Genomic DNA, 25,128 nt, shown 5'->3' with positions numbered 1-25,128 from the left:
ACCTATCCCGCCCCCAGCAATATGCCACTCAAGTGTTTTTCTGAAGGTCCTGACAAACTTTTAAGGCCTCATCGTGTCTTGGAATGGTAGATTACTAATACCATCAATGAACACCATGTGCCGTAAATCTGTTTGAGCCTGCGATGCGCAAATACTCGTCTTGGAGGAGCAGGGCTGTTACTCAACAGGAGGCCTCCGCAGCGTGACCCGGAGCGTGTCCTTGACTGACGTCTGCCTGTGCTCAGGGAGGGCCGTCACCCCGCCATGTCGGTGCCAGCTCACGCTCCCAGGTGCCCGGTCTCGACACACGTAGAGGGGGTGACAGAGAACTGCAGAGCAGGGGGTGACACCGCGGGGCTACAGCCCCAGGGGGCAGCGGGACGGGACGGGGGGATTCCCCACCGCCGCCTGCCTCCCTCACCCACAGGCCCCTGAGGGAAGGCGGCTGCCATAAGCCGCCCGCCAGCACTGCAGCTCCTCAGGGCGAGGAGAAGGCGGCGGTGGCGGGCGGCGGGAGCGCCGCGCGCTGCCTCAGGCGACGCCGCCGAACGTTCTCGAACCGGGGGGGGCGGCGGGGTGAGGGAGGGGGGGGGAGCGGTGTGTGCGCGCGTGAGGCGATGGAGCAACCGCCGCTATCTTGTCCCTCGCGGCGCGCCGTCCGCCTCCCGCCCCCCCCCCCGCCGAATCTCTCTCTCTCTCCCCCCCCTCCCCCCCCTTCCCACCCCCGGTGTGTGGCCCCTCTTCCTACTTCCGGTGCCGGGTCTATAAGAGCCGCTTCCGGCCGGGCGCGCGACCTGCGGGTGGGCCCCGGCGGTGGAGCGGCGCTTTCCCGTGCCGGCAGCTCGCGCCGCCTTGTGCCATGAACGCTCGCGGTGAGGGGCGGGGCCAGGCCGTTACCGGGGCAACGGGCTCTCTGTGTGGAGAGGGGAGGGGGGTACCGGTTTTTTGGGGGGGGGGGTGGGGGGGGTGTTGGGGATGTCGGTGCCGGCGGTGACGGCTGCCCGTTGTCCCTCAGGGCTGAGCACGGAGAAGGCCGCCGCCTTCAGCCGGCGGCTGCGGGCCGAGCCGCAGTTCCTGCTGGCCCAGAACGTGGCGACGTGCAACGACCCGCTGGAGGTGTGCTTACAGCGGCAGGTGGTGCAGGACACGGTGCAGGTCTTCCAGCACGCCGTGCCCGCCGAGGGCAAACCCGTCACCAACCAGAAGAACTCCGGTAAGGGGCTGTGCCGGGTGCCGGTAAGGGTGTGTGGAGGGGGGGGGGGGTTGCTCCTTCGGCGGCTGTGGCGTTTGGGGAATGAATGATGTCATGGTGACTGGGCTCCTGGGAGCGATGGCTGCCTCGGGAGCCCTTTCGGAGGGCTTCGGAGCCAAATCGAATCCCCGCAGCGTCCTCTTGAGGTAATAACAGTCGCTAGACTCGCGGCGGCTGCCTGTTTTTCCCTTCTGTGTAGTGCAAGATAAAATCAGTTGAGAGAGCTGCGTTTGCAGCAAAAGATTTGTGAACTGCTTATGAGCTTTTTCGGTATTTACGGTCTCAGCCAGAACAGTGGGCCAAAGGCTTGAGGCGCAACGGTGTCATGAATCTCGTTTTTAAAAAAACCCAGCAAACCTTACACAGCTCTTAGAGTACAGGCATTCCAGTTTAATTCTCATTCCTTTGATCTCTCAGGGAGATGTTGGATCTTTTCCTGTCTCAATGCAATGCGTCTTCCTTTCATGAAGAAATACAACATCGAAGAGTTCGAATTCAGCCAGTCGTATCTATTTTTCTGGGATAAGGTACAGTAGCACAGGTCGCAGGTTGTGCTAGGACAGCTTATGCAATTGGCAGTCAGTATTGGGGTAGAATTTCTTTTAGGCTGGGCTGTCTTAACAATCCAGGTGGAAAACATACATGAGAAGAAACTTCACAAGTTGTTTAAATACCTATTTTAAATGTAGGTCGAGCAAAGTGGGACTTTCAGCTTGAGAAGAAAGTTGTCAAGATGTTTATATTTTGGAACAGTAAAAGACTTCTCTCAAGTGGTCTGCGTATTTTGCAAGTTACTTGTAGGATGCTCAGGGGAAATGTGACTGTAACTTTCTGTTGAGGTTTCGGTTGCGCTTGTGACCTACTGATCTGCCAGCTGTGTGCCTGCTTTTTTTCCCCCCTAAGGGAAATAGAGAAAATCTAGTACAAGTTTGGGCCAGGGTTCATTGCATAACTCTGTTTCACATTTCCTATTCCCCTACCCTCCAGCTCTGTACTAACTCACTCCTAAATATTTGGTCTGTAACAGAAAGAAGTTTATAGGATAAGCCCTGGAATGCTAGAGGGAAAATAAGGACTTCAGTGGATGAGCAGAAGGTAGCTTTACCTAGTTAGGACTTTGAAGAACCGAATACTCAGCAATTAATTAATGCATAGTATGTCAGACTTGAGAGTTTTTTTCCTGTCTGTCCGTTTCAGGTTGAACGTTGTTACTACTTTTTAAATGCCTTTGTGGAAACAGCTCAGAAAAAGGAGCCTGTGGAAGGAAGACTGATACAGTTCCTGCTCTCTAATCCCACGAATGATGGTGGGCAGTGGGATATGTTGGTTAACATTATCGGTAAGAGAACTGGTCACTAGGAATGCTTCCTGAAATTGCACGCTGTTTTGAGATGAGGAACGAAGTAGAAGAAGAAATTGAGTTTGAGACCTGGGAGTTTGCGAAAGAACATGATGCCATTAGCCACTACCTTTTTTTAATCAAAGACCTTTTTCATGCCAGTTTATAAGTAGTAGGCTTAAATCTTGTCTGGGATCTTCACTCTTCCATATTGCTGATGATGGTAGAAGCTCAACAGAAGTAATTAGATATCCCAGACTTTTCATTTAGTAAAAAGGTTCAATCCCCTTTTACTTCAGTCATCAACTCGACATTAGTTATTTATATCCATGTGTACAATTTTTAGTGCATGTGGTAAGGAAAAAAAGCCCATTGCTAGGCTAGGGTGTGTCTACAAGGCAGAAGCAAAACTACTTACAGAGTTGGAGCCTGGAGAAAGATGGTATAAAGATCAGTGAGAGGGAAATGATGTGGAATGTGGCAATGCTGGTCTTGAAAAGATCCAGCTTAAGTGCGAACTTCCTTACACGGCTTAAGGAGATACTTCTCTGTGTTTGAATTACACTAGCGCTTGCTTTCATTTGTATTGTGAAACAATGTGACACCTTTGTAAATCAACAAGCCAACAATATAAGTTTAGAATCACAAAAGGAGTTTGCTTCTTTGAAGCCTGGAGGTTATGTTTTTTCCCCATCCAATTGTTACAAATATGTAATCAGGGCAGAGAAGATTTTGGATGCTGCTGTTACATCCAGAGCCTTGCGTGGTGTGATCTTTGGTACCATAACGTAGGAAGCAAGTGAGCTGCTGCTGGTGCTTTATATATGTTGAGCAGGAAAGGAGACTGGGAAGTTAGTCACTTAACTTTAGATAAAATACATGGAATAATTCAGAAGAGGCCCAGTTCTTTAGAAGGTAGTTCTGGAGCTTAATTTTCAAGTAACCAGTTTTTGGTTTTTTTTCTGGTGAAGAGAGCTCCTTAAAAAGCACTAATTAGTTTAGAACTTTTAAGTGTTGAATTAAATGATACTGAGCAGCTCAGGGATTCTACTTTTTGGGACCCCTGTGGAATGCGGATCAGAGGTCAAGATTCAGTCACAAATTAAAATGTAAACTTTGCGTACTTGTAACCTTTAAATAAGAGACTTTCCCTTATAATCTCTGCACAAAACCCAACTATATTTAGCTTTTATGTGGGTATAAGCAGAAGCATGAGCATCTACTCTGTGGAAAACACAATTGTTAACCCATAGTTTTCTTACTTTCTTTTAGAGAAGTATGGTGTTGTCCCCAAGAAATACTTCCCGGAGTCTCATACCACAGAGGCTACTAGAAGGATGAATGAGATCTTGAATCATAAGGTAAAATTGATTTAGATGATATAGTTAAGGGGAAGGAATGGGAATGAACCTGCTCCGAGTGTTCCTAGCCACCCTAATTTCTCTTGAGTATTAAGTGCATCTCAGCAACTTAACTTGCTTTTATTCAAAAAACAGCCTAAAGTCTCAGCAAAGTCTGATGTTAATCTTGAAACATGGAGCAGGAAGGTGTGTTTATGGAAGATGGCCATTGCCAGGCTTCAGTAGCTTGAAAGTACCTTACACGGTTTTAGTAGCGATTGTTCCTAATCCTCAAATTTCCAACATGTTAATTCTTGATGTGTGGCTGATTAAGTCTGTTTCTGCAAAACTAGCACTTGGCATCTAGGTGACTTTTTTCCACCCCCTCAGTATTTCATCTACTAGTATGCCAAGGTTTCTAGAGATTACTGCCAAACTTGATGGAAAGTATTTTTCAAAACACTGAATCTTAAAAATAAGCTTTCAGTATAGAAGTGTGCAGCTTTGTCTGAAGGAAGGCGCAAGCTCGCTCCCTGAACTACAGGAATGAATTAATCTGGGAAGATGCTAGTGTAGGTAGCTAGATAAAAAGGCAATTCAAGCGTATTTTTACAGTGGGCTTTGCTTATCTTTTTTTTCCAGTTCACATGCTACATGCTCAGGGAAAATTGCCTGCTGAAATCCACATAAAATATGTAAAATGTGTGCTGAAATGAGCTTAGATGTAATGAACAGTGTTAATGTTATTCTAGTCTCGAACATTGCAAACCAGCTGGTCTTGTGGGAGCCCCACTCACTGTTCCTGGCCTTATGGGTGGTGACAGTAATGGGAAGCATGTGCTGCTCTTACTGCAATTCTGCATGCAGTGGGGAAATGCTCCATTCTTTTTATCAACCAAGAGATCAATTATGCATTAGAATTGCAAAATAAATTTTACAGTATGAAGACAGTCTGTTCTCTGTGAGTCACAGAGGTGGTGATGTGCATGGATGTTGCGGCATCAGTTACGGAACTGAAAGAAATCAAGCCTTAAGAAAATGGCTGTAAGCTTCACATCAGTGGTTGGAAAATAGTAATTAAGTTACAACTATTTCTTAATTTCTGATTATTTTTTTTGTGATCTTTTAAATCAGTGAATTATCTTGATTTTTTTTTTCCAGAATTGATACCTAACAAAGCCTTCTGAAAAGGATTTTCTTTTCACTTTGAAAACATGTTACAGAGTAAAATAGATGCTTGAAACAACGAGATAGGAAGTCCTGAAAACTGTTTAGGTGGCACCTTTCATACCCTCATAATAAAATGACTTCCTCTTTAAACAGATGAGAGAATACTGTTTGCGGCTAAGAAATATGGTGGAAAGTGGAACAATTAAAGGAGAAATTTGTGCTGCAATGGACACGATGATAGAAGAGGTAAATATACTTGTGTGACATGAATCTTCTTGGAACATGAGGCTAGAATGGATGAGATTTCTTGCTTACTCTTTGGTAGCTATTGGATCAGCCAAAACAAGTGCCTTTTGTTTGCCTAACTAGGAAAGTTTTGTATGGCAGTGTGCTTGGAGGTATTCAAGTGAATTTTTTGAAGTGGTTTGTTGCTTACCTCATTCTGAGTTTTTTCTAATACTTCCAAATATCTTGAATTTATAGATTCCAAAACTATGATGTTCTATAGATACGTCTGCCCCTTTCTGTAGGAAAGCAGCATTTTGTATCTGGAGAGATTGAAATAGTGGCCTATCAGGCTTTTATAAATAATAGGAAAGAGGCAGGTTGAAAATTGCATTCTGATGGCTTTGAATGTAAAATCTTACAGCACAAGTGTTATTGCAGAAATTCCCCACAAGAGAGCAGAAAAGAACAACAAAAGTGAGTTCTCTGCATTATGGAAAAGATGCAAGCTGAACACAAGGCTGAATCCAGCTGTGGTCAGATACTGAGGGGCAGTAGAGGAAGGAATCACAGCATCTGTTTCTGGCTGTGTGAATTAACTCAAAATCAAATCGATCAGCAAGTCTGTAGTATGCCGTGTGTGTGTAGTGGCTGGCCCTCCATCTGTTCACACTGAATATGGTAGTGCCGCATGTCACTTTTCTCATTCAGTAGTCCTCATATTTGATTCTTAAATAGCCAAAAGCAATTTTAAAAGTTCAGGATGTTTTATTTTGACCAAGTGCTTGTGCTTTAACAAAAAAAGTATATATTTAATTTGTTTCTCAAACATACAATGCAAAGTGACCCAGTGGTTTCAACGTCTGTCTTTAGATGACCCAAGAAATCAAATGTTTTGGTTATGTGTGTTAGTTTTTCTGCAATCCAGTAAACATCAGTATTAGGCAGAACCTAACTTGGGCTATTTCTGTAAAGCTTCAGGCAGTTCCACTAATATGCAAATATTGATTAATGTGTTGGTTTCGTTTTTGGAAATTCACCTTTGCACTTCATGTAAAAACCTGTAGCTTCTTTTTATCTAATTTTAAGGTTAGGTTAAAAAAGAAAACTGATTCGTGTTCCTTGGGTTATATTACTGAAACAAGCTTTTGAAATGTATGCCTTAATATCAACAGTAATTCTGTGCTTTGAGCCTACCCCAGTATGTTGCCAATCAGCACTTAGTTCAAAAGTGAATTAATACAACTTACATCCACTGTGTGTGTGTGTCCAAAAGCCCTTGGAGGATTTTACAGCAGACATAAAAAGCTTCCTACAGATGTTCATTTTTAGGGCAATGACATACAGTTCACTGCAAAATGTCTCTTTGTTTGTTCAGAGCCTCTTGCCCTCTGTCAAGGAATCCTGGAACCAGCATTAAAGGCTCATTAACTGATTGCAATTTGTTCTGTAAAAAGGTTGTGCTTAATTCTCTGAAGTTAACACAGTATTTCCTCTCCCAGCAGTAATAGTGGTTTGCAGCTTAAGTGGATTTACTTTCAATAAACATTGTAGCTGAAATGTACAATTGCACCTGTCTTGTATACTTTAAAAACACTTAAGATTGATCTCAAACTTCTAAAACTATTTCCTGTGTTTATAAGTGGCATTGCAACTATTTTTGTATGTGGCAAAGCAGAACTTGGTTTTGTTCTGTGAAGTTTTATTTCCATAGCAAATCTTGGTTCACTCATTCTGGGAGGCAGTGCTTTAGTTAAAATGGGGCAGTTGTACTGGAACACAAGATTAAATATTCACTCCAGAACTGTATAAACATTCTTCTTATCAAACCAGTGCACAGCAGGTCAGAAGTTGAAATCAGTGTGGTGTATGTGATTGACTTTTTCTTCCTTTACTGTTCTCCTTTGTAGACTATTCCTTATCAGGAGTGTCCTTTTCCCCTCCTCACTCATTTTGTTTTTTAGCATAAACCACTATATCTTTGTCTTATCTTGGTTCTAGTTGTCACTAGAGTGATATAAGTCACCTTTTAGTTTAAATATTGATAGAGGAAGCTTGTGAGATACTAAGAGATGGCTTACGATGGGTGTGGTGGCAAAACAATTGAGGGAGGCCATTCCCAGGCTCTACTGCCTCTGTTAACTTGAGACTTCTGTCTCCATCGTTTTCCTTCCTCTGGCTGGACTCTGCTTGCTCGTTGCTCTCCTTTTAGCCGTTTTTGTTGCTTGTTTTGTTTTCGTAGCCTCATTGCTCACCACTTGGGGTTGTCTGAGGTAATGCGGGTGTATCCACGGCAAATGCTACCTTTTGTGCAGTCTGTGCAAAATTAAATATTTATGTTAGTTTAGGGATTTACATTTGCTCTTTAACATATTTATTGAGAAATAAATGTGTGAGTTCCTCCAGTAAAAACATTAAGCCCACACCCTTGTTTCAACATAATTAATCTCTTCACTTGTTTCTTGAATTGCTTGGAGCAAGAACACCTTTATTTGTATTTTGTGCACAGCCAAATAGTGTTACTTAGCATGAACATTGCACTCTTTTTACCATCAGCACAAAGTGCACACTAGCACAAAGCTAGTTCTTACGGAGCCTTAGGATCCATATAAATCAGCTCAACTAGCTCCAGAAAGAGTAAGTCTGCTTTGGGAAAGGTATTCTGTCTCCTCTCCTGTGGAAAGTCAGTGAGAGGAAAGTGTGAAGATTGACAGCCTAGGAAAGCTGGCACAAACCACAGGCATTGGATCCTAGTGCAGAAGGTGCAGTTGAGATTTGACTCCCCCTTTTCTTGTTTTAAATAACCTGTTGGTTCCTTGCAGGGAAAAGTGTTGTGCTCGAGACATGTACAGCGCTGAAGTAGACCAACGTTAGCTGAAGTAAAACAGATTCAAACCCATTTAAATATGATTGAATTCTCTGTCCCCAGAGTACCTGTGGCAGGTCCTGCTAAATATCCTTAAAGACAGTCATCTGGTTACACTGCCTATGAGTTAGCACATTTTATGATAAGCCCTGTGAGAAAGTACAGTAGTGATTCTAAAGTGCAGTTTCATATTCTGATTTATAGGGAGGCTGATGACTTAATCTGGTCAACTTTTTGTGCTAAAAATCAATAGAAAGCTGCCAGCTTCAAAGGATGGTCACAGTCGGCAGGCAGGGATCTTGAATTAAATTACATAACCTGCCAGCTCAACCCTAAACAGAGACTTTGTTAAATGTATTAAAACAGACAAGAAGATTATTCTAGGGTTTTGAAAAGAAGCAAAGGCCCATCTTTGAAATCCAAATGAACATTACAGGAAAAAAGGAGTTGGTATAGGGGAAACACTGGGATAAAATGCTTTGCTGCATGCATGTTAGAAGGTCAGGTTTGTCTCTGCATGGGGCAAACCACGTGGTGGAACAGGTGATGCTGAATGCTTAAGTGTTTCTAGAATCACTTTGATAAAGTTTTTCTTCCACTGGCAAGGTATCTTGGAGGAGCTTCAGAACTGCTGATGAAATGTTGGAATAAGACTGGGCAGTGTATTGGCTTTTGCTTTTGGCTGCTGCATTCCTAGGATAACTTGGAATTTCTATGTTCAACCTTAAGCTTCTGTTTTGCCTGATGGTTTGCCTGAGAACATAGAGCGTGAGAACGGAGAGAGATTCTGCTGATTTTCCTTTCAGATTGGTTTTGAACTGTTGAAACACCTAGATTTCCAGAGCCGAATGCGAATAATTCATGTGTGTACATTTATTCATGTTCTTCAAAGGTGGCTGTTAAGATCCCATTTCTCCGGTTGGTTCTCACGTGGAGAAATCTATTCGTCAATGGCATTGCTGTGGTAGGAGAGGCAGACCTGCATGTTTCAGCAAGTTCACAGCTCTTTGCTTCTCTGGCCAGGTATTCAGAATAGTGAGCACTTGCCTGGGCAGCCCTCCGGAGACCTTCTGCTGGGAGTTCCGGGATAAGGAGAAGAACTACCACAAATATGGCCCTCTGACACCGGTCCAGTTCTACAATGAGCATGTGAAGCCTTACTTCAACATGGAGGACAAGGTTGGGGGTGCTGAAAGGCAGTAGCTTCCCAAGACCTTTTTCTGCTGCTAAGCCACTCATTTTCCACCCCTGTAACTGCACCATATGGGATGGGTATCGCTTCCACAAGTCAAAGATGGCCCTATGTTTATTCTCCCCATTCTCCTGTTTGTGCTCTACCCTTCAATTACTTGGGATCTCACATTGCACTTCCATGATGATTTTGTAATGATAAAATATGTAATGATCCAATCAGTCATAAAATGCTGTAAGACAGCAATTAGAGAGCAGGAATAACATGCAAAGCTCTATGCCACAGTTATGAGGTGAACTTACAAAATAAAAACCAAACAAACATAACCTTAAAAAGCCTGGTATTTCAGCCAAGTGGCTTGTTTGCTAATGGGACAGACAGCTAGCTGGGACAAAAGCAATTCTCTGAAATCCATCTAGATTTACTTCTCAAAGATTTCTGTTAAGTTGCACTTTAATTTATGACATCTTGTTTTTTGGCAGATTTGTCTAGTGAATGATCCTCGGCCTCAGAACCCATACAACAGGCTGTATACAGTGGAGTACCTGGGCAACATGGTAGGAGGGAGGAAAACGCTCTATAACAACCAGCCTGTTGATGTCTTGAAAAAATTAGCTGCAGTGTCTATTAAGGATGGCGAGGTTTGTTTGTTTTCTCTTCATGGATGGCATGGTGAAACTCTTGTAATGTAAAACAGTGGGATATGGCCTAGACATGACTCTTCCTTCTATTTGTAGGCTGTGTGGTTTGGCTGCGATGTTGCAAAGCACTTCTATGGCAAGCTGGGAATCAATGACATGAATATGTAAGTAGAAAATCAAAACAGAATACCATTTGGGATACTTGGCTAGGACATAAACAGTCCTTTACTTTAGCTGTTTGAGAAACTAATTTGTACATACTTCAGATTATATACCCCAGAAGAATATAATCAAGTAACTCGGCAGCAACAGGAATTTTTTTTCACTTGTTAGCTAAAATCTGAATCCTTTAAAGATGCACTACAAGTGGTCGTTAAATATTCTTACTCATTTGAATTGTCTAGTATCTGGTAAGAGAATCTCCAAAAGGGATTACTTTTTGCATTTATTCTGACACTAAAAATACAAGTTGAACTTGCACACCTGTGCACTGGCTTCTGGGACAGTGCAGTCTACTGATTCCCTGATGTACTAGTGATAATTCTCCCTGAATCCTTTTTGATATTGCTTATGTGGTTTTCTAATAGATTTAATCATGAGCTGGTGTTCGGTGTCTCCGTCAAGAACATGAACAAAGCAGAACGATTAATCTTTGGAGAGTCAATGATGACCCATGCCATGGTCCTGACAGCTGTCACTGAGAAGGTAGAGTCTCCCTCCAAAAGTTCTGATGCTTTCACAGATGTATTTGAATGTTCTGGCAGCTTGTTTGTGTTCTGGGCTCATTCACAGTGTGTAAGCTGTTCTGCTGGAGTTCGGCATGTGTGCCACAACACCTGGTGCACAAGGCCTAGGTTGTCTATTCTCCCTGTGTTGTTTGTGTCTGAGTGCTCAAAACTATAAATATTTAACAGGGAGGAAAGAATTTTAGACAAGTCAAGGGCTTCTTTCCTTCTGCCCACAAACTTTTACTGGAGAAAGGGAAAAGAAAGTCAGCTTCTATTTTTAAGATACCAGAAAACCTATGTTAACAGATTCTGATATATCTTGCTGAGCAGGAAATCCAGTACGACAGCAAGTATTTCCTACCACGTCCCACTGCATGGGTTAGTCTAATACATATTTTACAGCATGAAGCTCCTTCTGTTAAAATGCCAGTAGGAGGCACTTTGCAACAGTCCTAATGTCCTGCAGCTTGCTGGCATGTGATCTCTCTGACCTACTCATGATTAGGGAAGGAAAACAGTGTCCAAAATAGCTCTGTGGCAAAAAGTAGGCTGAGATGAATCCGCAACTGAATCTGCTCCTGGCAGTATAACAAAGCACATACGAAGTAAAAAGAACAATGTGAAAATTTACAACTCGGGATTATCTGCAATGTTGATGTTTTCCATTTATTTCCAGAAGCTGTCATTATTAAAGTTTCTTTGAAGTGATCTCTTCCTGTCCAACATGACCTTGGCTTAAGAAATAACAGCGTGCATATAAGTGAAAAAGTTTGTTTAAGCTCTGGGGTTTGAGGGCTTGAGATGGGACTGCTGACTCATAGGAGTTTTTCTGAGTTACTTTTTACAACTCAATATAATTTTTCCTGTTATGTTCTGCATTCAGAGCTCTTAACACTTCTGTTTTGTGTATCAGACTGCATGAACATATTTTAAAAGAAATTTTCATTGTTTTTCAGTTAGATACTAAAAATGATACTTTTCAGTGTTCAAAACCTGTTCACAGCTGAAGTGTGTATGTTTGTACTGACTGTAGCCAGTTGCTGGCTGGACTTCATTGGCAGCTGTAGTGTATGGTCTGTATTTTCGAATTCATACTTTTGCATGCCTAAATGTGTAGTTGCATAAAATGTGGTCAAACGTGACTTGATTTCTTTAAGAAAAGGATATGTATAAGATCAGTATATGATGGATGGTATCTCTGAAATCAAAACGTCATTTAAAAGAAATTATCCTAGAACAAGTTCAGCACTTTGAGGCTTTTCCACATTCAAAATGGACTAAGTTGTTTCTATGTTTTGTTTGAACATGTTGTCTTATATTAAACCTTAACTTAATCTAAAGGAGCTTTGATAAATTGTTGTAAAATGTAATACTGTGGATTTACCTACTTTATAAAAAGGCTTTGAAGATTTAAAAAAATCCTATTACAATTTTACAATATAAATTGCTGTGGATTAAATGCACCTTTTGGTTAAAAACTTAATGTTCATAAATGTTTATCCCAGTTTCTGTCTGATAGCATCAAGAGTTGACTTATCCTTAGGCTGGTAGCTCTTGTGTCTCATTTTAAGGACTGTCCTATATTTTTAAGTGAGAATAGAAGCAATACAACAGTATTCCATTGAATATTAAAAAGGGACTTGTGGGGTGTTTTCCAGGTTAGTTTTTTGTATTTAAAAAAAAAAAAAAATTAGTAGTGAAAGAATAGCTATTCTTTGGTTCCTCAAGGGACCTGCTGTTTCCTTATGAGGCTGCTTGAAGGAAGGAACAGTTTACTTTGTGGCACAGCAAGCCTATGAAGCTGTTTTCAGTGCTTTTATGTATTTGGTAGATTTGAACCAGACTTCAGATACACACAATGCAGGCTAGACTACTGCACGCTTCTGAACATGAAGTCAAGTGTACTTCACACTTGTTAGAAGTCCTGTATAACTTTCAAAGCACCTGACTTGGAGCTGTATCCTTCAGCTAGATTCTTCAAGTGTTTGCACTTGCTTTTACTAATACTGTTCCAAATTATTACAGTTGCTTCATTGCCCTTGTTCTTTTCCTCTCATTCCTAGTTTGAGCAAGTTGTGCATTCTGCATTTCAGAAGGCCCCCATGCCCTGATAGGCAATAGGGAAGGCTGCTTAAATTCTGTTAGTCAGTTGAGTCCAAACTTGCATTGAGTTTAATTTTTCTGGTTAAAATAAATATTTATTGCAGGCTCTCTTCTTTACCACATTTCCTCATATTTTATGTAAGTGGGTAGACAAGTATTTGAGAAAATTGCATTTCTCCAACTATTAGCAAGAAACCATTGTCTGAAACTTGCCAATGCCTGTAGGCTTTTGGGAGTGGAGCTCTGTGGTTTACTGGTGCTGGATTTAGTCTTGGAAGGGTTGGCTGCTATAAACTCGCATGGTCCTTCACTGCTGAATAGCCATCGACTTGTTTTGTCACAGGATGGGCAAGAAGAGGCATTTGAAAAATGGAGAGTGGAAAACTCCTGGGGTGAAGACCGTGGTAATAAAGGTAAAGTAATTTATAGTAATGGGAACAGAAAGCTGAACTTGGTGTTTGGAAATAAGGAGGTGGAAGGGGGAAAGGGGATGTGCTGTGTGTCCTTCACCAGGACATGCATGAAACAAGCCTGCAAGCAGCATGTAGGATCACTGTATTCCTGGAAGGCAAACATTCTTCACTTAAATGGGATATACATCTAAGTAAGTAAACCAAATGTAAACATTGAATGGAGAAGCAGGAAATGTCACTGGATAAACTCAACACTGTGGTTGCAACTTCAACTGCGGAGGCAATTGCATTTTGGGGAGGTGGCCATAAGTGATTGATGCTGACATTGTTTGACAGACGGGGCATCTTGGTCCCAAGACCAGGGGGACAAAGTTGACAGAAGCACCTCTGTTGGGGGCTAGAACTGGAACTCTGAATATAGCTTAATGATATTGGGCATATATTGTCTTTATACTACAGCTTTTGACAATCCAATAACCAAACTGTTTATTTTATTTATGGAAGGTATGGGAAGATACTGGTTGACTTTAGATAAAGTTCATATTTTATCAAAGTTTAAATACTTCATTATAACTTTAAGGTTGATTAGTTTATTGCTGTAAAGCTGCTTATTTTCCTAAGCAGTGTATACCAGTTTGCTGTTGATCACAAGTAAATTGCCAGCTACTATCCCTGCCAAAAAAAACCCAGCAGCTGTAGGAGTTTGACAAGTGTGATGGGGAGAACAGAACTGTTGCTATTTTGTTGCTCCTAATCTTTTGCTGCAGAACACAAGTCTGGAAAAGCTGGTAGCATTAGTCTGAAAATATGGTAGTACTTTTCTGAGATACCAAGAATTCCAGCGGGCATGTAAAACTGATCTTTTAATAAAGGGACAAAAGATAAGAAATGCTTTGCAGTATCAAATAAGATAGGATCACTTCCAAGAGCTGCACTGTATAGAAATGCTTTCTCCTTCTAGTATGAAAGCAGAAATAAAGACTTCACTGCAATACCTTTAAATGTACTAAAGTTTTTGGTGACAGCTCAGCTTGAATCTGTACACTCCTGCTGTCTCATCTTTGGGACCTCATACTGGTTGTGTCTGATATTACTTAATTAATCTTCCTGAGTCATGTGTGAAACCTAAATGGTTTATATTGTCTTTTAAAGCACTGTTCATCAATCACTGCAAGCTTTTATGTACTGATTTTGTAAATGAGGAAATGAGGGTATGGCTGTTTCCAGCTTGTGCTGTGAACAGCTGCAATGTAAACTGTTCCAGCTTCAACACCTGTCTATAAAAAAAAAAAATTTAAAAAATCATAATTCTGGTTGCCTTTCTGAAGCCATGCTGAAAACATGACCTGCAGCATCCTTGCAGTGTTTCTCTCTGGTATGACAAGCACTAGTAACAACAAAATCCACTGTTAACATGCAGTTCCGTTCATGCCAGGCTTTCTGTGTGAACTTTCTTTCCTGTTGAGGACTGTCTCAGCCTGCCTGCACTATTGTTCCTTTACAAAGGGTTTGTAAGTGCTGTAGGGCTGTAGCGGGGCGTATGTGCCAGCCTGGCATGGCACATGGGCAGGCAGTGTGGACAGAATGGTGAGTCACAGCTGAGCAGTGGTTTAGGAAATTGCTTCTAGTTGCTTCCCTGCTCAGTCTGGGAATGACTGGAGAGTGCTGCTCTGCCTGGTCTGGGGGGCCAGCTCTGACCTTCCCTGGCCCTTGGTGAGTGGGGCTGATGGTGTGAGAGCATTTCTACTTTGGTCTGCCAAGGCCTGCGGTCAGTCAGCTTTTCCTAAATGGAGTGAAAGGAAACTCCATGATTTTTGTCATCTCCTATTTGAGACAGGGGCGGATGTGGACTCAGCCATGGCATAAGCTCACTGATGAGCATGCCAAGCCAGACTTCAGTGTGTCCCACAGCATAACACAGTAGTCATTGCTGACCACATTTTTCTGTTGCACATTAATCCCAAATGTTGTGCTCACAAGATCTGGTATGGCTGAAATTTCCCAGGATGTCAGGGTTTTTCTTCTGGGAATAGACTATTTCCAGAAGACTCTATCTTAGGATGTGGACTTATTCATAAGCTTTTGGTATCTTGTACATGAACAGCTAACTAAAATGTAGAATATTCTTGGAACAGTGTCTTAATTTATGTTCTTGGTCTTGCAGTAGTGTCTGTTCTTAGTTAGCAATATACATTCACAGCAAAGTATTCCAATAAAAATATTTAGTCTTGACAAAACAATGAAACTGTGTTGATATTCAGCCTTCAAGGCTCATCAATGTGGCAGTAATAAAATATACTTTGGAATGTTGGATTAAGTAAAGAAGCCAAATCAATACTAAAAAGAAGTAACATCAAAACTTTCCTTGTCTCCAAATGTGAACTAATAACTATTTTGTTAAGCACCTTTATGTATAATAGAGAATATAAAATATAAAAATGCCTGGTTAGTTGTGCTCTTTTTGTCAGAACACTTTGTTTTGAGACACTCCAGATACTTGATTTGTGATGTTAGATGCTACTAGTGTTAGAGGAATGCTTCCAGGAAGGAAGCGCCTTACTCGGCTTGCTTTACAACTGCTGAGCGTGGACTTTGGTTAGTACTCCAAACATTCTGAAGTTAATAGGTGTCTGTCAGCAACTTTGTGCTACCCATATATGCTCCTTGGCCAAGGTTCAAAGTTGTTCTTTATTAGAACTGGAGAAAGACAGGACTCAATTTCAGGATATTGGCTATTACTCCCAAACCACAGTGCAGTAGACTGAAGCCTGACACTGCTAGTAAAAGCTGTACCTGTTGACCTGTGACTGAACAGCGGCAGTTCTGTGCTAGCGTTACTGGGCTGGAGCATCAGTGAATGCTCTGACGGCGCTGCGGAGGCTGTGATCGATACATGTGGAGAGCAGCATGCATTTTTGGCTTTCTTCGTTTTAAGCATGTAACCCAAAATCAAAAAATAAGAACTACAGCAACTAGAAATGAAAAGTGTAGTGCCTCAGGCTTTAAGTTAGAAATAACACTAAATTAACCCAGTTACCTAGTCTTCTTTGCCTATTACTTTCAACTTGTTTATTGGCTTTGTAAACTTAACTTGCTACTTGGTTTGCAGTAACAGTTTATCCTCCTTAGACATTATCTCTTTTCCAAATATGGATTCACTTTTCAAGAATGAGTTCTTCTAGAGCCATTTAAGAGGAGCAAGTTGTTCCTTTTGAAATTTAATAGGACCCCACAGTGACTAGAATAAACCCTGCCTGTACCTTGTATGCATGTATTGTATGCAAGCCATCTATGTGAACTTTTCTGGGTGAGTCACTGCCATTTATCTGTTTTGTACTGGTAGAGACCACAGTCTCTGGAAAAAGTCTTGCTCACTGTCTATATTTTGTTTTGGTTAGGGAGTTGCCTGGAAAAGTGCCTTGACAGAAAATCCCATCAGAACTAGGAAGCTTGACTCTATTTCAGACTACTTTTTTCAGGGAGGCGAATCCCTGAATGATTTCCTTAGGTATGACCAGACAACCCACTGTTGAGCTAAAGGTAATTGGACATATTCTTCAGAGTCCATTCTCAAACATTAGAAGAGGTAACTTCACAGAGTGTCCTCCTCTTCCTCCTGCCCTGCTTTTTCACTCTCCAGCGTCCAGTACTAGTTGGTGTAGGAGGGTGAAGATTTGTAGTCTGTCCTAGCTCTCTTGCTATGCCACCGAATCTGTCTGGCAGTGATTTTTTTTTCTTATCTGCCTTGTTAAGGAATTGGGAAACTGTGCCTGGGTAAGTCCGGTGCAGATAATCAGAATCCACATCAGTAAAGAGACAGCCAAGAATGATGTTAAACTTGGCACATCCCAGTTGAGGCCCAGTTGGGTGTGGGGAATACAAGTAAGCCCCAACTCTGTTATTTCTTGGACAGGATGATAAAGGGTACAGCCTGCAACAAAACACCAGAGACTAGATTTTGAGTCATTAAAAAAACAAGCAAACAAATGGCTTCTCATTGGTAGGAAATAGAAGTGGTTTTTTTCACATGGGGGGTCCCTCTTGCTTTGCAAGAACAGTTTAAGGTGCCAGGTGACACCTGTTTCCCCACACTTGCATGGTACAGGACTGGAAAAACTGTGACTCCTAGTTTGGGTATTGTTAGTTACATACTCACATTCTGCAGAGTGGGCAGAACTGAATTCTTGTGGTAGCGCTTGTCCTGGAGAAGGGGAATCCCTGGGAAGAGCCTAGCATTGCCTGTCCTAAATATTTAGTAATTACATTCATATCTGTTGTAAAAATGTTTCTTGGAATCCTGTCTGTTTTTCCTCAAGAAATGAACACAGCTGCTGACAAACATTGCTTGTTTTTTGAGGTAAAAAAGTCACTTCCCAGTCAAATATTTCCTCTGTTTTACTGGCACTTTGTCAGCCATACAGGCAAGTTTAATTATTCTGCTTACTCTTTTGTTCTGGAGACACAGTACATTATTACCTAACTTTGAACCCAGCTTATCCCATCGGATATCTTTTTTTAAAAGCAAGCAAGAGGGGAAAACTTAATCACACTATCACATCCATTTGATAGGGGGTCCATCTGCTTGTTTTGGCATGAAAAGAACTTTCTTGTGATACATCTCCAGCTAGAAGTCAGCTCCCTTTTGACTTTTTTTTAATCTCTTGTACTGGCTGTTGCATACATACTCTTCTGCATGAAGACATTTTAAGAATTTAACTGTAGACATTTAGTGTCTGTATTTGTATATGTGTGTATATATATATATCATCCCATAAGTACACTATGACAGAAAGGCACTTAATTTGTCCTCTCTGTGGAGGAGTTACGGCACAAGCATGAAGTGGCTTGTACTAGGTCCTTTGGGAACTTCCAAGGGCTTTATTTTCAGGTGCCCAAATATAGGTTATGCAGTAACTCACAGGCTGTTCATGCTTGACTGACCTCTCCCTGGCCAGCAGCTTGTCAGTTTTAAAATGCTGTGTGTTCAGGTTTTTCTTTGGGTAAGTTAGAGAGATGTGGACCAGCTTCATACACAGAGGAGTACACTTCTGTAGTCAAGTGCTGTGTTCTGTTACAAGGTGATGCTCTTCCAAGTTCTTTGCTGTATTCTGGCCTTAACATACAAATGGTTTGAATTGAAGCAATCAATTAATTACCTGAGGTAAAACTTCATTGTGTACCCTGCCCAGAAATGCAATAAACTTTTCTGTTTCTTTTTCACTTCTGCCTGTTACCTGGATGGAGTGCAGAGCTCAGGGTTGCCTTAGGCAGGCTCTTAGGTATATATATTGCTGCATATTAAGTATGTGTCTCCTTTTAATGAAGAAATCGATAATGGCTTTCATTGTGACATTGGGCATAGGCCTTCTCAAAGAGCGACCTTACTTATTTGCATGTTCTGAAGTTCTGCTTGACGTTTCCTTCTTGTTCAGACACTGCGATCCTAATCAGCACTGTCAAGCTTTGAGATACAGGATGTCAGAAGCAGAGTTCATTATCCTCTCAGGGTGCAATTACTTGTTGGCTCTTGGGAGTGAGAGGTTTTTGTGTGTCCCAAGAACTCATATCCTGAAGAGAGAATAATCAAGGCAGCTCCTTTTGGCAGTGTTTCCAAAATGGCTTCTAGCTTGGATTACAATTGATAGGGTTTTTAATTTATGGGAATTATCTGATCTCTTGCTTTAGAAACAAGATGGTGTAGATAGATGCATTTATTGTCTATATTCTTTGGACATTTTCTTGTTTCATTTGATTGTGTGATGATACTGTATAAGGACATGAGGAACTTTATTACACAAAGTCTTCTCATCTGTCTTCTAAATGCTTTCTTTCTCCCAGCCACTCTTATTTTCAGTTCACCTTGAATAGTTTGTTTCCAACGGTAGCTTTCTGCTAAAACCTGTGATACTCTAAATGTGACTTCCCCCCCACCCCAGTGCAAAGGCTGTTCACTGAAATTCTCAGTAAGAATTATATTAAGGGAGAAAATTAAGATTTAGTTCAGCCGAAGTGTGATTTAAGTGGCTTTACGTTTGAGGAAAGCAGGTGGCCTCCTCTTACTGCAAGAACTAAACCAGCAAAGTTTTCTTAAGCTGAAGATGGTTTGGATATTCACCTGGAAAACTCCCCTTTTCTTAACCAGGTCCTGAAAACTTCTGAAAACTTCTAAAGCCAGAGACTCAGTTAATCATGCATTCTGCCTTAAATGCCCTTTTTCTTTTTTTAAGGCATTGTAATTGACTTAAGTATTCTCAATGCCTATTTTAACAGAGGAAGCATAAGTGATGAATATTCTGGGTCTTGTTTTTCCTAGCAGGCTTTTTGCTTGTCTTTTACTGCACATGAAGTACATCCGGTTAGCCTATATGTTAGTTTCTTTGATTATTTTTTTCTTTGTCTTGAGAGATATGAAGTATGACTAGGTCCTGTTTGTAATGCATAGGTGAAACGTGTATATATGACTGCTTCACTGTATTGGTAATGGTTCTCTGTTGTAATGACCTGTTTTCATCTCCAGGTTACCTGATCATGACTGATGACTGGTTTTCTGAGTACGTGTATGAAGTTGTGGTGGATAAGAAGCATGTACCAGAAGACATCTTGGCAGTGATGCAGCAGGAACCAATTGTTTTGCCAGCTTGGGACCCTATGGGGGCTTTAGCCAAGTGAACTACGGAATATTTGCCTCTTAACGGTCAACCAGAAGTAGATGCAATAGAGAATTCCAGTGGTTGGAAGCCATAGCCAAATGATAATGTGACCAAGCACTCAGCATGGTCCGTATTCTTGAAATGTAAGTTAACGGTTTTTGGGAAATAGCGCTTTACTGACTTGGCTGAATAAAGCTCTCAGACAGGCTACTGTGCAAAACTAAAAAGGGAAAAGGAAAAAAAACTCATAATGAAAACATATTACAAGTACTGTCAATGGCAGTTTGATTTTACTTTAAATTTTTACTAAAAATCAGTGTAGTAACTTAGTAGAATTATTTTGACCAGTGTTTTCCCTAGAAAAGATGGCCACAAAAGGCCCTTTAGAATTAACAGCTAGGTGATAGAACAAATACATCAAGATACCTATAAATTAACCATCCATGGTCCGACTTGTACCATAAAAGAATGCCCAAAATATTTTATATATTTACATTTTAGTTTTGCTGAAGTTTTGGAGGGGACCTAAGAATTGAAACTGCTAAAAATTACCTTTAGAAAATTTTCTCTTCCAGCAGAATTTGGGTGGAAGCAGTTTTCTTAGGGTTTCCAGTTTCACTTATTATTCTTCCATTATTGAGCTAGGACTGGATAACCCATATCAAGGCCCAGCGCTATGCCTGTGTGCACAGGAGCGCTATTTTTTGGTTATATTAGCAAGAACAACTATAAGTGTTCACAGGTGGAGTTAGTGTCATGCTCAACAGAAAAAAAAAAAACAAAACACATTTTAATTGCTGCATTTTATTTGGATGTTTTAAAAAAACCAAGATGGTGCTATGAAGCTTTTGAATAAACACTTTCTAAAGTGACTGGTACAGTTCTGTTTTCTTTTTTTAAATGAAACTCATGTGACTAATGAAATGGGAAATTAGTGACCCACAAACAAATCTAAGTGAGCCAGAATGTGAACATATCAGGAAAACATGCTGCTTTATGTTCTCAGTAGTCAAAGATGCTCCTCTCACTGAACAAAGATAAACACAAACATACTATCTCAGGCACTCAAATAGTTTGAGCACAGTATTAATCCTTTGATGTAAATTGTGCCAAAATGGCAAGCTGTCTTTCTGTGTAACGTGACAATTTTCCTGTTCTTTACTGGGTTTAGTCACAGGCAAATAAGAGGGTAAGTAAGGATAAAGAACTGCACAAACACAACTGCCAGCTACCATGGGTAGCAGATAGATGTTGCTTAAGTTAAGTGCAAGCAAAAAAAGGATGTTTGGTATGGCCATGGTACTCTACAATTTGGTTTGACTTTTCTGCCATTTGGACTACAGAGGTAGAAAGTTATTAAAGGATTATGAAAGTGTTAGGTACACAAATGTGTGTGTATATGTATGTGTACATATTTACATATATTAAAAATGCCAAGCTAAATCATGTCTGCATGTTGCCTGCTAAACTAAATCCAGATTAGGGTTTGTCTAGGCATCATCCAGGATGATTCAACTTGCTGTGATTAATGTTTCCTGAAGTGGGCAGGAGTGCTGGTTAGAGAAGAGAATTTGGTGTGGAACAGCAGCAGGAGGTTATTGTTACTGTCCTTGAGTGATGTATTTTAAGAGTCTGTGCCCTTTGCAGTGTTTTCTGCAGAGGTAACAAGGCTGTTCTGGAGACGTACAGAATGTATCTTGGCAGTACAGTGATACTAATATTTGATTCCCTTCTAGCAAAATTCAGCTCGTTATCCTGGGCTTATGTCAAAAGGTTTTCTGTCATCTCAAGAACTATGAAGGTACAGGAGCAAATGGCTGTTGCTCTTGGCTTGCCTTTTCTAGTAGCAATGGTCAGAAGCAATAACATAAAGCTATAGCTTCTAGATTTTCCTAATCTAGAAGACTTCAAGTTCAATGCTCAGAACTTTTTCTGTGTCTCCGGACAGGTAGATGACCTTGCTTTCTACAGTGTTGACTGGCACAAGTGTGCATCAAATGGTTATCTTTCTGGAAGTTTGGGCATACCCTTTAATTAGCAGGATATTGTTGAATGGTTGATCTGTCAAATATACTTAATTATCACATTATTGTAAAATATTTTGCCACCATTTCTGATTTATACTCTATGCTCATCAAAATATGATCTCTAGCAAGCCATGCAAATGTATATCATATAAGGAACAGTGCCTAGCCAAAAGTAACTGGATATGCAAACAGAGCATGCAGAGCAGGTGTGAACTAAGTTTGAGTGGTGTGGAAAGAAAAATATAAAAATGTCATGGTTGATCACATACTCTTGTAGAAAAAAGTAATGTAACATTGGGGTGTATAAACAGAGAAATAGCCTCCAACAGATGCAAAGTTACCCAGCTCTGCCTAAGACTGTTGGGGAGTGAGCTGGAGCACGGTATCTAGTTTAGGGTACTCCACCTCAGGGCAAATGCAGACCAAAATGAGTGTAGAGAAGAGCAGTAAGAATGATCAGAGGACTTGAAACTGTGATTAGTAAAAGGCTGTTTAGTCAGAGAAAAGGGGACATGTCATGCTCTGAATTCATAAATGGATGCTTTTAAAGAAGGGAATTTTGTTCAAAAAGTCATGGTCTTCAGCTGCAGCAAGATTTAGTGAGATTAGGAAAAGCTTTCTGGTGATAAAAATAGTGAAGAACTGGAATAGATTGCCTGAGGATCTGTGATGCCTCCATTGGCAGAGATCTTTAAGAACAGGTTACAGAAGAATGTGTCAGAAGTGGCACTGGTAGAGTCGACCCTGCCTTTTGGCAAATGGGTGGACCACATGATCTTTTCAGGTCCCTTTTGGCTTTACAGGTCTGTGATGCGCAGTCTCTACTTCATGCTGTGTTATTGCATCAAGGCGAGTAAACAGTCTTGTACTTGGTGCTGAACCCTGGTGCCTCTGAAACAAAGCCAAATCTCTTGGGAAGCTGTATTAAGCACAATATTTTGATTATGACTAATGTATGTGGTGTTTTGGGGGCTTTTTTTCTTCCAAAAGGTCAGTGGTTTAGTCTTTCAAAATCTTTCTGCTTATGACATTACACTAGTTCTTCTATTTCCTTTATGCTATCTATGAGAGGGGGATAGCAGCCAAAGAGAGTTAAATTTTTCTCTTGAGTTTAACTGACTAACATTTTTGTTGCCCATGGCAGCACTGATGAGGATTGAGTTTGACAAATTAAAACTGTTTCCAAGCCAGTTTTTTGTTAATTTGAGTATTTAAAAGTATTGTCCAGCATGTGCTTATCTCCACAACTCTTGCCCAGATATTTCCCTGTACAGCTTATACAATAGTATGTTTTTTTCCTTTCCTTCAAATAAGCACAGAAAATCCACATGGCTAAAACACGTTATAGGAAATGAAGCCAATCTGGCAGAAACAGTTTTGCATTTGTGCCCAGCAGTTTTATAAGTTCTTTGTAAGAAGGAATGGGGAAGAGGAAGGGAAATAGATATGTCAAAGCAAGAGCTGTATTTCTTCTGTTTTAAGGACTAAGACAGCTGAACAAACTGTTCTAAGGTTCATGCTAATGACACTCTTGAATTCAAGACTGGCACAATATTAGGTAGGATATTCTCTGTTTTTGCTAATGTATGGTAACAGCCCATGAAAACCAGTCCTGTGCCTTTGGTAAGAATCAACAGCTGCGCACTCTTGCTAAGTAGCTGTCTTTGTTATCCATGCAACAGACTGTCATGTTTTAGGGTGAGTGGGCCTGCTTTTAAACAGTAGTTTGAAACATGAATAAACCCAGTACGTATAAAATTCTTTCCCATTAACAGCTCCTGTTGATGTGATGTTTACCGGATCACTCTGCCCTTTTGTCCTAAAGGAAAAATCACTAATGTGATCAGCAGCCCTCAACTGGGGGATTAAGAATTGAGACAGTTGAGCAGATGATTGAGAGGCCATATGCGCCGTACAGAGGCTGAGGAAGTTTTCCTGCGTAGCATGAGGCATAACTGGATCCAAAAGAACATCAGTCTCTTCTGAGGTGCATGGAAGTTAAGAGTACAGCCTGGAGGTGACAGAATGGATTAGCAGACTTGGCCCAGCACCTCTCCAGCAGGGTAGTATGGCAGCATGTAAACGAGGAACAGGCTACTTAACTCCTGTCAGTTTGCAGGAAATGGTTCAGAGATGCTCAAAAATTAAACACTTTCCAACTGATGGAATGGAAATAATGTGGAAATAAGCCTAGCTTGCTACAGGTTTAGTCTCTCAGCAAAGAAAGCTCTGTGCCTTACCAACTGTAAATTAACATCCAACTGGTAAAAAAGATGCTTAGGTTAGAATAAAAAAAACAAACCCAATTCCTGCCCACTGTGTTTCAGTGCTGCTTCTTCCTTTAGTTTATATCCTTTGCAAATCCTTAAAAAGGCTTTTGGATTGTTGAGGAACCAGCCATCTAACAGGTAGTTTCCTTTTCCAGTTTGTCAACAAAACCATGTAGTTTTCATGTGGTAATTCAAAGACAGTTTCTCTGACAGGTGGAGAAAAGTCAAAAGTCAGAAAATATTAACTACTGCTAACTAAGAAAAGGAAGAAGCAGGAGGAGAGGTTATGTGTAGTGGCGGTTTGTAGGTTCTCAGAATCAGATTTCTCCACCCAAACGCGCTCTCAAAACAGTTGTAGTGGAAATAGCAAAACCTCTCCAAAACTCATCTAACTCCCAGATGTGTATCCCAGCACAGTCAGCTTAGAAAATAGCAGGGAAAGTCAATCAGAATTTCTTTTATCCCAAAGCCAATCTTAATAGCTTCTAAATGTAGTCTGATTCCTAACTAAGCAAAAGATGGGAACAAATAAATACTTCAGGATTTGTTTGTTTTGTGTTATTTGGAAGATTGTTCCTATCCTCTTATTGGCAGTGAATCAGAGACATGCTTGCAGGATTATTATTAATCTCTTAGTACAGCTGGTACTACTGTTATTAGGTAATTTGATTGATGCTTCCCATTCTTGTGCAGGCATTGGTAACTAGAATCTAAAGCTGCTCTATCTGTTGAGAACTGTGGAAGTGTTTGAAGTTATGTCTTGTGTGAAGTTCATTTTCTTCCTCTTGTTTTTTCATACTTTCCCTAAATCATCAGGGTTTTGCCCACCAATGCACAAAAGATTTAATGAAATTTTGGAACTGACTCAGTACAGGACCTGAAAGTTTTTCACATATGGGATAAATAAGTGTC

The 25,128-nt window shown here is 40.9% G+C and overlaps 1 protein-coding gene across 1 annotated transcript; it reads left to right on the top strand.

Moving 5' to 3' along the window:
• Nucleotides 1-760: 760 nt before the first annotated feature.
• On the top strand, nt 761-20,791 carry BLMH (bleomycin hydrolase). Its single transcript, XM_075032801.1, has 12 exons — nt 761-872; nt 1,016-1,213; nt 1,670-1,779; nt 2,450-2,591; nt 3,864-3,952; nt 5,255-5,347; nt 9,216-9,371; nt 9,867-10,025; nt 10,122-10,189; nt 10,613-10,730; nt 13,200-13,269; nt 19,787-20,791. Exons 1-12 carry the CDS (start codon nt 860-862, stop codon nt 19,936-19,938), a joined length of 1,368 nt encoding a protein of 455 aa, XP_074888902.1. The 5' UTR covers nt 761-859; the 3' UTR covers nt 19,939-20,791.
• Nucleotides 20,792-25,128: the final 4,337 nt, after the last annotated feature.

The sequence above is a fragment of the Buteo buteo genome, chromosome 7 (genome assembly GCF_964188355.1).
Source record: "Buteo buteo chromosome 7, bButBut1.hap1.1, whole genome shotgun sequence".
In the NCBI taxonomy this organism is placed as follows: Eukaryota; Metazoa; Chordata; class Aves; order Accipitriformes; family Accipitridae; genus Buteo; species Buteo buteo.
The sequence above is the reverse complement of the archived record's forward strand: the minus strand, read 5'-3'. Positions and strand labels throughout refer to the sequence as shown.

Excerpts from the sequence above, each read along its gene's own strand:
- BLMH (XM_075032801.1), top strand. Across the intron at positions 2,592-3,863 it reads TATGTTGGTTAACATTATCG|AGAAGTATGGTGTTGTCCCC; the intron begins GTAAGAGAACTG and ends ACTTTCTTTTAG. Across the intron at positions 5,348-9,215 it reads TGGACACGATGATAGAAGAG|GTATTCAGAATAGTGAGCAC; the intron begins GTAAATATACTT and ends TTCTCTGGCCAG.